General features: G+C 48.1%; 1 protein-coding gene across 1 annotated transcript in view; it reads right to left on the bottom strand.

The window, feature by feature from the left end:
• FAM3B (FAM3 metabolism regulating signaling molecule B) overlaps positions 1-12,063 on the bottom strand; it is a 53,396-nt gene extending 41,333 nt beyond the window's left edge. The window contains exon 1 of the mRNA XM_077879269.1: positions 11,997-12,063. Coding sequence (XP_077735395.1) covers positions 11,997-12,057 — 61 coding nt within the window. The 5' untranslated portion in view covers positions 12,058-12,063. The remainder of the gene's footprint in view (positions 1-11,996) is intronic.
• Between the last annotated feature and the right edge of the window lie 951 nt (positions 12,064-13,014).

Here is a 13,014-nt window from a genome sequence, read left to right as displayed (position 1 = left end):
GCAGCTCCATTAAAAAAAAAAAAAAAAAAAAAGACATACTTTCCATTTCTGATCTATACCAAGGAATATTTTTTCTTCTTTAAAGAGGAAGTGCTATGTATATTAACTGAAAAATGTAATCATAAAGTTAATAAAAGGCAGAATGATTATTTAAATAAATTACTATTTAAACTCTTGGAACTCTACTCAGGAACTTAAAATTATTGTTATTGAGATTACATATCACAGGGACGCCTGGGTGGCTTAGTTGATTGAGCGGCCGATCTGGACTGTGGCTCAGGTCATGATCTCAGGGTCCTGGGACTTAGCCCTGCGTTGGGCTTCCTGCTGGGCGGGGAGTCTGCTTAAAGATTCTCTCCCCCCTTCTGCCCTGTCCCTCCGCTTGTGCTCTCTTGCACTGTCTCTCCCTCCAAAAGAAATAAATCTTTAAAAAATTATATATTACTTGTAATATACATGGGAAACATATGAAATGCACATTAAGTGAAGAAGTGGGAATAGAAGTGCAGATTTATGCATATACGAAGGCTAGAAGGAAACATAGAAAGCAAAAAAACCAAAAAGGCTGCATTTACCTGAGCAAACTATAAAGTCACATTAGTTTAAAAAATCTTTTAAATAAACAAGCACTACGAGATATGGAAGCTACATAGTGTTGATCGGTAGAGGAGTGGATAAAGAAGACGTGGTGTGTGTGTGTACAATGGAATACCCTCAGCTATAAAAAAAGATTGAAATCTTGCCATCTGGGACAACATGGACCTAGAGAATATTTATGCTCAGTGAAGTTAAGTTAGAGAAAAACAAATCCCATATGATTTCACGTCTATGTGGAATCTAAAAAAAAAAAAAAACGAACAAAAACAGAAGCACTCATAAATACAGAGAACAAACTGCTGGGCGCCAGAGGGGTGTGGGGGGTGGAGGAGGGGGGAAATAGGTGGAGGGGATGAAGAGGCACAAACGTCTACGTGTAAAATAAGTAAGTCACAGGGATGAAAGGTACAGTTTACTACCTCTGTAGGGCGGCAGCCGGTAACTGGCGGTGGGGAGTGCGGCCTAACTCCCAGCAATGCGTGGAACCGCTGAATCTCTAGGGCGCACACGTGAAACTGACACTACGTAGTCCCCCCTCAATTCCTTCGTGGGTCCCTGGGCCACCAGCTCATCTTCCCAGCTCTTCCCCTCACCCGGCACCGAGGGTCCCCTCCCCAGGGACAGCCACTGTCACTACTAGCAGTTCCCAGCCCTCAGAGCCAGCCTCTGCATGTGCAGACCTGAATGTATTTCTTTCAGCCCTTTTACACAAAAGACAGATTGTGCATGGTGTTTCACAATCTACCTTTTGTGCTGTAACATCTTAGAAAGCTTCGTACATAAACACACCCAGGCTTTCCTTTTTTTTTTTTTTTTTTTTTTTTTTTTTAACTGTTGGTTGAACATATCTTTAAAATAGGTGTGGAGGGCAGCTTGGGTCATTTTGAGCCTTTTGCACTATTAACGATGTTGCAACGAATACACACCTTCATGCATCCACCTGGGCAATAAATACTGAGGTAGATTTAAAATAGACGCCTGGAAGTGAATTACTGAATCAGAGAGTGTGTGAATTCTGGATTTAATGGGTATCTCCAGAGAAGTGACAGCAGTTTACATGCCCTGCCAGCAGCACCGGAGAATGCCTATGTGTCCATACCCTTCCCAACGCACCACCTCATCCAACTCCTTGATCTGTGCTAATCTGTAGCATGGGGGAGAAAGTCTTAGTGTTATTTTAATTGCCTCTTTTTTTTTTTTTTTTTTTTTAATGAAGAGGGGATTGGTTATGGTTATTTTCCTACTGAGTGAACATCTGCTTAAATTCAACACTTTTATTTTTTTATTTGTTTATTTTTTAAAGATTTTATTTATTCATGAGAAACATACAGAGAGAGAGAGGCAGAGACACAGGCAGAGGGAGAAGCAGGCCTCTTTCATTAAAGTGATGGCTTGGGCATATTTTCGTAGGTTTATATATATATAGTCCAATTTTTTAAAAAATGTATTAAAAAGTAAATGGTCATAATCACCATTTAAAGAGGTGATTATCCCCATATCCTCTTTACCTATTAGAAAACCAGAATTACTCATTTCTTGGATGTCCTTCCAGAACTTCTTTGTACAATACCCAACTGAATAAGAATCTATCCCCCCACCACACACACACATTTAACAAACCGGTGCATACTCTCACCCTGCCCCACATCTGGCTCGTCAAGATATCTCGGAGAGTCTGTCATTCGTGTAGCCGGAGCTCTTCCATATTCTTTCAAGCTGGCTCCTTACTATAGACACTTGATTCTTTTTCCACTTCTTGTTAGGACTAACACTGTGACAAAAATCTTTCACATAGAATGTTTCACTTATGTGAAATGAATAACACTACTACTACTACTACTACTACTCGTCAGTGTGGAGGCGCATGGCTGGCTCAGTCGGTGGAGCACGTGGTCTTGGGGTTGTCAGTTCAAGCCCCACGCTGACCCTAAAAAAATAAATAAATAAAATTCCTAGAAGTAGAACTGCTGAGCTTGTATTATCTATAATTTTGATAACAATTTGCCAAAGCAAGGGCACCTGGGTGGCTCAGTTGGTGGAGTGTTGTCTGCCTTCAGCTCGGGTCATGATCTCAGGGTCCTGGGATCAAGCCCTGAGTCAGGCTCTCCTCAGTGGGGAGTCTGCTTCTCCCTCACTTCCTCTATGGTCTCTCTTTTTCTCTCAAATAAAATCTTAAAAAAAAAAAAAAAGAGTTTGCCAAAACAGACCTGGATGGCTGTTGCACTCACTGATGTGCCTCCAGCAACACTTGCACATGCTTGTTTCATCTTAAGGGCTTTCTGGGTGGAGAGCTGGATGTGGGACTTGATCCCAGGACCCTGGGATCACGCCCTGAGCCAAAGGCAGGTGCTCAACCACTGAGCCACCCAGGCTTCCCTAAGATAATTTTTTATTCTTGTTGATTTTCACCTTACTTGTTTACTTGTGAAAGCACTGCCATTTAAAATGGATCTCCAAAAAAAAAAAAAAAAATGGATCTCCCCTTAAGATACACTCAAATGGGCAGCCCCGGTGGTGCAGCGGTTTAGCACCGCCTGCAGCTCAGGGTGTGATCCTGGAGACCCAGGATCGAGTCCCACGTCAGGCTCCCTGCATGGAACCTGCTTCTCCCTCTGCCTGTGTCTCTCCTTCTCTCTCTATCACTCATGAATAAATAAATAAATTAATCAAAAAAAAAAAAAGATACACTCAAATGCAAAGCAACCAGAATAACAAGGAGTGGAGGTTGGAGGGGATGCTCTTACACACCTACATGTGGTGTAAGACCCCCCCTTTCACACTAATGGACACCTGCTACTATACACATCACTACACAATTCTAAATTGCATATGACAGCCCTTACAATTCTGTATTAATTAGTCCCTTATCATAGGTAATAAAAATTCTCCCCATTTTTGAGCATGGCTGTTTACCCCTTGCAATGATTAAAAAAATTATGTGATTTTTCTTTTTGCAGCTTTTGAGTTTCATCTTGCTCGGAAAGGCCTCAGTTCCCTTCCTCCTAGTTTCTCAGTTCTTGATGAAAACACTGGATCCCTTGATACTAGATTTTGATGGCGATCCAAACTTATTTTCTTCCAGCTGGCTAGCCAGTGGCTCGCTATTTGTGGAGGGATCGTTTCCCAGCATTGACTCAACTGCCCCCTCATCATACAAAGGCCCGTGTGTACTTGTTTTGATGTCTGGACTTTAAATTCTGTTTTCTCTGCTTCATCTCCTGCTCAGGTATTTCTTAGTGATCCTTGCGTCTTCACCTTACACGCTAGCTTGGGATTCTGCGGTCACGGCTCATGGCCCCAGAGCCCCAGCATGGGACACACTGTTCTGGAGGCCCTACAGAGAGATCTTTTCCTGCTCTCACAACAGCCTAAAGGGAAGCCATATATATTAAATTTTATTTGAGAGAGAAACAGCAAGAGAGAGAGAGAGAGAGAGAAAGCGAGAACATGAGCAGGGGGAAGGACAGAGGGAGAAGCGGGCTCCCTGGTGAGCTGGAGCCTGGCACAGAGCTCGATCCTAGGACCCCAGGATCATGACCTGAGCAGAAGGCAGATGCCTCACCGACTGAGCCACCCAGGTGCCCCAAGGGAAGCCACCTTAACCATCTTACAGATGGTGAGGTGAAGCATCAAACTGTCACAAAGGCCATCAGTCAGCGAGCTAGGGGTCCACGTGAGTCCAAGCAGATGTTCTGCTCGCTGAAATCACAGCAACAGGACAACTGAGGCCTCCCAAAGGCCATATTCTATAGTCACGACCCCCAAGTTCTCTCTACTCGGGTCTGCAGAATGACCTGGCTGCTAACTTTAATTCTCCGTCTCAAAAATCCACAGCACATAAAATGCTAAGACTTTTTAAATGTTCTTTTATAGAACTAGATTTGGCTTCTTCACAACTAAGCCGAGTGTTTTTCCTATTTATCGCACAGCAAGAGACTAAATGTGTTGAAATGCCTGGAAATCTCTGGAAACCAACTTCCCTTCTTCTCCTTCTGCAGGTGTCAGACCTCTATCATTCTGTCTCAGTGCCACTTACCCTTTATTTTCCAACTTTGTGTTCCTCTGTGCTGCACTGTATTGAGCCTTTTCTGACTTTACCCTCCAGTTCACTAATTACATATTCAGCGCTATCTGATTTGATGTTGAACCTGTTCATTTGAATTTGTTGTTGTTACTGTACACGTTTTTATTTCTAGAAATTCAATTTGGTTCTTTTACAAAGCTGCTATATTGTTTTTCACAATTTTCTGTTTCCTAAGGATATCCTAAAGCCTGCTTTTATTTTGCTAACCATAATTAGTCTGTTGACAGTTGAATCTGCCAATTACAATTTGTCTGAAATCTTTGCAAGTTATTTTCCTGACTCTAGATCATGGAGGTTTTTTTTTTTTTTTTTTTTTTTTTCTCAACTGGCTACGCACGGGGCATTGCATTTGGGAAAAAAAATTATATATATATATATATAATATATATTCACTTGAGGCCAGTGGAAGTAATTTAGTCCTGAAAATATCTGTGTTTGCCTTGGCCAGGGCCTGAGTCATTACCACTCTGGGGCCATCTATAAAAATATATATACAGTCACGGTTTGAAAACTCATGGATGACCCAGCCAATTAAAAACAGGCTATAATTCAACATGAGCTGTTCATTTGAAGTTAGTGTCTACCCTGATGGAGTTGGGCTCCCAATTTTTTTGCATGGAGGTTCTACTGTCCTACTCTTCAGAGCTCATTTGGGGGATTAACAATTGCCCTTGGATAAAATGCGGTTTCCTGGTATGCTCCCCACCCCAGAAGTGCCTCTTTGGGGAGTAAAGGCAGGTGGTGAGCTCAGTTGGGAGTAGGGGGCAAAAGGCGGCTGGGATGTGAGAGGCGTATTATGGTAAACAGGGAGTAATGCATTTTCAACAGGAGTGCTGTCGACTGTAATGCACAGCAAGCAGGGGATACAAAAGATAAGGGGAAGATGAGTTTAGCCCTGTGACTGGTAGCTGAGGATAATGAGGCCTCCTTCACGACATCTACGCCTGCACACGAAGGGGACTCTCCAGAGAGGCCTTCCCTGGACACTAGGAGAATAAACCCAGAGCCTCACCTCTCCCCCTATTACTCTTCTTCATGCCCTTAGCACCAATTAGGACCCCCTCCGCGTCTAAGGAGCTGTTTATGTCTGCCTCCTTCAGGAGAATATAGGCTCTACCAAGGCAGGGCGTCACCCTGCACACTGCTGGGCCCCAGTGCCTTTGCACAGAGCCCGACGCCAAAGGCTTTCTCAACACATCTCTGGTGAACACGTGCGTACATGAACTAATGTGAGAACCGATGATTCCACTGAAGGAGACACAGGTCAGGAGGGGAGGCAGACTGCAAGGGGAAGTGTCAGGAGTCTGGTTTACACACTGAGTGTTGCCCAAGGGACACAGCCCATCAACGGAAGGGAAGGAAGGAGGCTCAGAAACAGGAAAGGAGCCATCCAGCTAAAGGTGATAAAGGCACACCTTGGTTTTCTTCTTACAACACTTGGGCCACGAATGGACATTCACAGCAGATGATGATTGCAACCACACCTCAATGTCTTAGAGCCAGAGTAGATACTAGGTGTCTTTTTATTTTAATTAACCAATTTTTTTTTAGAGTAGTTTTAGGTTCATAGCAAAAAAATGAAGGGAGAGCAGAGGTTTCCCATTCACCCCCTGCCCTACCCCACGCAGAGCCTCTCCATCAACATCACCCACCAGAAGGCACATTTTTTACAAATGCATAAATCTTCACTGACATGTCATAATCACCCAGAGTCCACAGTTTACACTAGAATTTATTCATGAGGTTGTAAATTCTATGCCTTTAGATAGATGTGCAACCACAGGTTTCCACCATTATAGTGTCCTACAGAGTAATTTCACTACCCTAAAAATCCTCTGTGCTCTGCTTGTTCATCCCTCCCTCACCCCAGCCCCTGGCAACCACTGATCTCTGTACTGTCTCCATGGTTAGGGCTTTTCCAGAATGTCATACAGCTGTAATCATACAGTTAATAGCCCTTAACAATGTGCATTTAACTTTCCTCCACATTTTTTGCAACTTGATGGCTCATTTCTTTCAGGACTGAGTAACCCATGGTTTGGATGCACCCATTCGTCTCTTTACCTACGGAGGAACAGCTTGGTTTCTTCCAAGCTTTGATTATTATCTTTAAAGCCTCATAAACATTTATGTGCAGGTGTTCATGTGGACATAAGCTTTTAACAACTTTGGGTAATACCAAGGAGCGTGCTTGCTGGATCGTACGTAACAATAGTTAGAATGAGTTAGTTTTGTGAGAAATGCTCCAAACCAGCCAAAGTGGCTGTACCATTTTTGCATTTCCAACCAACAGTGACTGCGAGTTCTTCTCGCTCCACATCCTCACCAGCATCTGGGGTTGTCAGTGTTCTGGATCTTGCCTATTCTAATAGATGTGCGTGGTGTCATTGTTTTAACTCCCATTTCTCTTGTGACATATGATGTGGAATATCTTTTCATCTGCTTATCTGACATCTGTATATCTTCGTTGGTGAAGTGTCTGTTAAAGCCGTTGGTCCATTTTTAAATTAGCTGTTTGTTTTCTTATTGTTGAGTTTTAAGAGTTCTTTGTGCATTTTGGCTAACAGATCCCTACCTGATGTATCTTTTGCAAGTATTTTCTCCTGGACTGTGGCTTGTCTTCTCATTCTCTTGACACTTTGAAGAGCAGACATTTTTAACTTTATTTTTATTTATTTTTTAATTTTTTTTTTCCATTTTTAACTTTAAATGAAGCCCAGCTCATCAATGATTTCTTTCAGGACCACGCCTTTCATGTTGTATTTAAAAAGTCATCACCACACCCAACATCATGTAGGTTATCTTCTAGGGGTTTTATAGTTTTGCGTTTTACATTGATGTCTGGGATCAGTTCTGACTCAATTTTGGTAAAAGGTATAAGGTCTGTTTCTAGATTCGTTTTTCGCATGTGGATGTTCTAGTCTTCCAAGACCATCTGTTGAAAAGGCTGTCTTTGTTCCATTGTATTGCCTTTGCTCCCCTGTCAAAGATCAGTTAACTAGAGCTATGTGGGTCTATTACTGAGCTTTTTATTCTGTTCCATTGATCTGTTTGTCTATTCTTTTTTTAAAAAATATTTTATTTATTTATTCATGAGAGACACACAGAGAGAGGCAGAGACATAGGCAAAGAGAGAAGCAGGCTCCATGCAGGGAGCCCCGCGTGGGACTCGATCCCGGGTCTCCAGGATCACGCCCTGGGCTGAAGGCAGCACTAAACCACTGAACCACCCAGGCTGCCCCTGTTTGTCTATTCTGACACCAATACCATGTTGTCTTAATCACTATAATTTTGTATTTAAGTTTTCAAGTTGGGTAATCCTAGTCTGGTAACTTTGTTCTCCTCCAATACTGTGCTGGCGATTCTGGGTCTTCCTCCTCTCCATATAAACTTTTGAATCAGTTTGTCAAGATCCACAAAATAACTTGTTGGGATTTTGATCGGGATGGCATTGAAACTACAGACCAAGTTGGGAAGAACTAGCATCTTGACAACATTGAATCTTCCTATCCATGAACGTGGAATATCTCTCCCATTTATTGTTTCTTTGATTTTGTTCAACAGCACTTTGTACTTTTCCTCATATAGATCTTGTACATATTTTGTTAGATTTCCACCTATGTATTTCATTTGGGGGGGTTGCTAATTAAAAGGTATTATAACATTTTTAGAACTGCTAAGATTAAATGAACTAATATCTGGAGTGTTCTAGCACAGACAGCCTGAAGCTGAGACACTGCATTACTTATGCACTCTGCACTTTGTCCTATAAGGCTCTGAGGCAGCCAGAGACTCTGCTGGGTTGGTGGTGAAGTTGTTCAGAATCCTGGCCAGCTGACCAACTACAAGAAAAGTAAAGGCTCTCCACATCCTGGGAGGCCCCCTAGGAAGGCCACAGGACAGTGGAAGGGCTTACCCTTCCAAGCTCTTCCAACCTTGGGGGAGGAAGCGTTCATCATCTTTCACAGGGCCAGAAACCCAGACAGAGGAGCTCCAGGGAAGATGCAAGTCTAAGTTCAATTCAATTCAATTCACAAAACATTTATTAAGCACCTCCTAGATACCAGGCACTATTTAAACCCCAGAGATACATCAGAGAACAAAACTGACAAAGACCCAGGACTTAGGCAGCTCACCTCCCAGTGCAAATTTATGAAAAGCAAAGCAGCTTTTCATAACAACACAGATCCCTGGGAAGGACTGACCTGCAGTCAGGAGCATGCCAGTGGAAAACCCTCCGCAACCAAGAGGAGCAGAGTGTGCGCAGCAAGGCCCCAAAGGCTCTTGTGCCAGGGGTCATACGGAAAAGCACTGGTGATGCTGGGGGGCCAGGGATGCTAGAGGTGATGACAAGCAGGACATGAGGCTTCCCTGGAGGGAAAAGAAGCCTGAGGTTGGAGAGGGCAACTCTTGGGTGAAAACCTTCAACCCTTTTCTAAACCATAACTTTGTCAGAAGCTTCCTTGTCTCCAAGAGGTTGAGAGGAGAAATCCAGGGACTGTGAACTCTGGGTTGGCAGATTTCAGTTTAGAAATCTCTGAATCTGAATGGGGTCAGAAGCAGCTGGGAGAGGTGAAAGGAGCATATAGATTGAGGGGCTGTCTGCCCTTCTTTCAGCTGCCATTCTGGGCTGCGCCCCTTTTATTCTGGGAGCGACCCGGTGGGCCGGATGTAACGCACACATGAAGGTCTCATGCTGACCACACAGCCACTTGTTCATCAACAGTCATTGCTCTTGGGTAGGACTGGTGGGTGAGGGTCCAGGGCAGTACGTCTAAGCTTCTGAACTGGTTTCATCTTTTCTGCTTGTCAAGTTGTTACTTGCAGACTGTTTCTCTGCAAGTATCTCAAAGGTGCCAGATCCTTTTGTGCAGATAATCCATGTTGACTTTGGGGTTTTCATTTGAAAAGGTGTTTCCCGCAGAAATCAAGAGTTGAGTCACACGCTTCACTACACAAATCCACCCTGAAATGGACACGTACGGTGTGAGGAAGAGTCCAAATTTTTGAAGTGTGTTTCTCCTAGTTGTGACTGCAGAGTTTTATATCCCATCGTACAAAATGCTTCTTACACGTTTCGTGCGTCATCATGTTGGTCATGGTCAGCATCCTGGGACGAGGAAGAACTGTAGCAGAATTCACGCATCTCCTGGAAGAGGCCCTCATGCAGGGAATGAATCATTTGTGGGGAGAAAAGACACCCGATTTCATGCACTCGAATGACACAAAAGTGTGAGAACAGCTCCAAGGGTAGGTTGGAGCATGTTCGTCAGAAGAGAGGGTCCATGTGGGGACTGGAAAAGAGGTTTTGGACACAAGTGCAATATAAACCAGTAACATAAACCAATATTAAATAGTTGGTGCGGGAGATGGATGATGCCGTACGCTCCCTTGAGCTCAATCCCAGATCCCAAAGTACAAATAGGGTAACTTAGTAGCCCACAGCACCAAGCTAGAACCTGGGTCTCAGCACCCAGGCCCTGTAGTCAGGCGTCCCACCTTCCTGGAGGGCCATGCGTCCTTTCCTGAAGGTGTATACAAACTGAGAGGTCACCAGCATCTTTGAGGGGACAGGGGAGAGTGCGCACACACTCACAGTGACCTCCTAGACTCTGTGTGACCCCCGCATGTCTCTTCCTCCTCACCTTTATCCCCTGTGTGATCTGTTTACTTGCGCCTCACCTGGAATACAAGATCCCTGAGAAATAAAAACAAGCAAACCAACACCCAAACTCAATCCCTTTGCTGCTGGTTTTCACTTTTTATGAAACAATTTTTGCTGGCTGCAGTGGCTAAAACTCTCAAGACGAAGAGCATGGAGATTGGATCAGATGGACTCTGATCCCCTGGTTCTATCTCTTAGCAGCTGGGTGTGAGCTAATGAGGGGGGAGGAGGGCCCACAACACCCACGTCAGAGGTGAGAAGATACAGACAAGGTACCAGAACACTGCTGGATGTAAAAAAAAAAGCACCCTATCCACAGTCACTATTATTATTTTAATGCGTTATTTGGTCTCTCACTGTCATAAGCAATCACGAGAAAAACTAGCTGAATTTCAGCTTTGATTTAGAAAAAAGTTAAGTAAGGGACTATCACAGACACTGTATGATACCTGTCCTCGGATATTCCAATGAGAAAAGATCTTTCTTTCTTTTTCTTTATTTTCTTTCTTTTTCTTTCTTTCTTTCTTTCTTTCTTTCTTTCTTTCTTTCTTCTTTCTTTTCTTTCTTCTTTTCTTTTCTTTTCTTTTCTTTTCTTTCTTTTTAGAGAGAGAGAGTGTATGAGCAGGGGAAGAAGGGGCAGGGAGGCAGAGAGAGAGGGGGAGAGAACCCTAAGCAGGCTCCACTCACAGACTGGGTGACCCACGGCCCTATCTCACTGGCAGGAGATCATGACCTGAGCATAAATCAAGAACCAGATGCTTAGCTGACCGAGCCACCTAGGCTCCCCGAGAAGGGATGTTTCTTAAAGGCAAGTCCCTTGGGAAAGAAAACAAAACATCTCAACAACACACGCATTAACTGTCCCCAAATGCTAAATGCAAGAAAACAGACTATTCGTGAAACTCAGTGATTTCCAAGTTGGACCAGCTGCCGCATGGAGGCGGCCCCGAGCTGTGCAGGGCTGCCCTGGCCGTGACCCCACATGGCACCCGCAGCACCCCGCTCTCTCCTGCACCTCCTGGTCACTTGCTCGGCCTCCTGACAACCACCCTGCCTGGGGCGGGTTCCCAGGCCTTGAAACGCGGGTCATTTCAAGCACTTCCTTTTGGGGGTCCTCGGAGCACTGCAGGCCCTCGCGGTGGAAGGACTGAAAGGAAGTCACTGCCCTCCGGGCGCTCCACCACCCGCCCAACGGGACCCCCTGCCCGACACGGGGGGCCTGCCCAACATGACCTCCCCCAACACCACCACCCACCGCCCAACACGGGGGTCCCGCCCAACACGACCCCCCAACACGACCCCGCCCGCCCCGCGGCCCCGATGACGTCACCCCCGCCCACGCCCGCCGGGACCGAGCGTCCAGTCCCCACGATGCTGCCCCGCGGTCAGGGGGAAGCCCAGGTGGCCGGGCCTGACCCCCGCTCCCCCCACCCGGGCCGGGCGCGTCCCTGGCTGCCCGCGTGGGGTCGGGGCACGTGGGGGGGGGCCCGGGGCCCGGGTCGCGGCCAGCGCCCCCAGGAGGCTGAGAAGAGGCCGGCCCGGGTCGCCCGTCCCTCGCGCCACGTCCCCGACGTGAGGTGCGGGTCCCCGCGACAACGGGCGGGTCCCCCATCCCGGGTCCCCCGCCCCGCCCCGCCCCGGGCCCCTCACCCAGCCGCCGCCGCTCCTCTCCGCCCGCCGGGGTCCGAGCGCGCCGTCCTGCCCGCGCCATCCCGCCCGCTGCGCACGCGCCGACCCCCGCCCGCCGCTGGGGGCGCCCTCTCCGGACCCCCGCCCACCCCGGGCCCCCCCCCCCCCGCGCCGCCTCCCCGCCCCCACCCGGGGACCCCACCACCGCGCTCCTGCCCCGCCCAGGCACCCCTCCCACCGTGTCCCGGGGACCCCACCATCTCCCCCTTCCCCTCCCACCGTGCCCCGGGGACCCCACCATCTCCCCGCCCCTCTGCACCCCGTGCCCCGGGGACCCCACTATCTCCCCCTTCCCCTCCCACCGTGCCCCGGGGACCCCACCACCTCCCCGCCCCTCCGCCCCGTGCCCCGGGGACCCCACCATCTCCCCGCCCCTCTGCACCCCATGTCCCGGGGACCCCACCATCTCCCCGCCCCTCCACCCCGTGTCCCGGGGACCCCACCATCTCCCCGCCCCTCCACCCCGTGTCCCGGGGACCCCACCATCTCCCCGCCCCTCTGCACCCCGTGTCCCGGGGACCCCACCATCTCCCCGCCCCTCTGCACCCCATGTCCCGGGGACCCCACCATCTCCCCGCCCCTCTGCACCCCGTGTCCCGGGGACCCCACCATCTCCCCGCCCCTCTGCACCCCATGTCCCGGGGACCCCACCATCTCCCCGCCCCTCTGCACCCCGTGTCCCGGGGACCCCACCATCTCCCCGCCCCTCTGCACCCCGTGTCCCGGGGACCCCACCATCTCCCCGCCCCTCTGCACCCCGTGTCCCGGGGACCCCACCATCTCCCCGCCCCTCTGCACCCCGTGTCCCGGGGACCCCACCATCTCCCCGCCCCTCCACCCCGTGCCCCGGGGACCCCACCATCTCCCCCTTCCCCTCCCACCGTTCCCCGGGGACCACACCATCTCCCCCTTCCCCTCCCACCGTTCCCCGGGGACCACACCATCTCCCCGCCCCTCTGCACCCCGTGTCCCGGGGACC

The sequence above is a fragment of the Canis aureus genome, chromosome 30 (genome assembly GCF_053574225.1).
Source record: "Canis aureus isolate CA01 chromosome 30, VMU_Caureus_v.1.0, whole genome shotgun sequence".
Taxonomy (NCBI): domain Eukaryota; kingdom Metazoa; phylum Chordata; class Mammalia; order Carnivora; family Canidae; genus Canis; species Canis aureus.
This window is presented reverse-complemented; position numbering and strand designations above follow the sequence as displayed.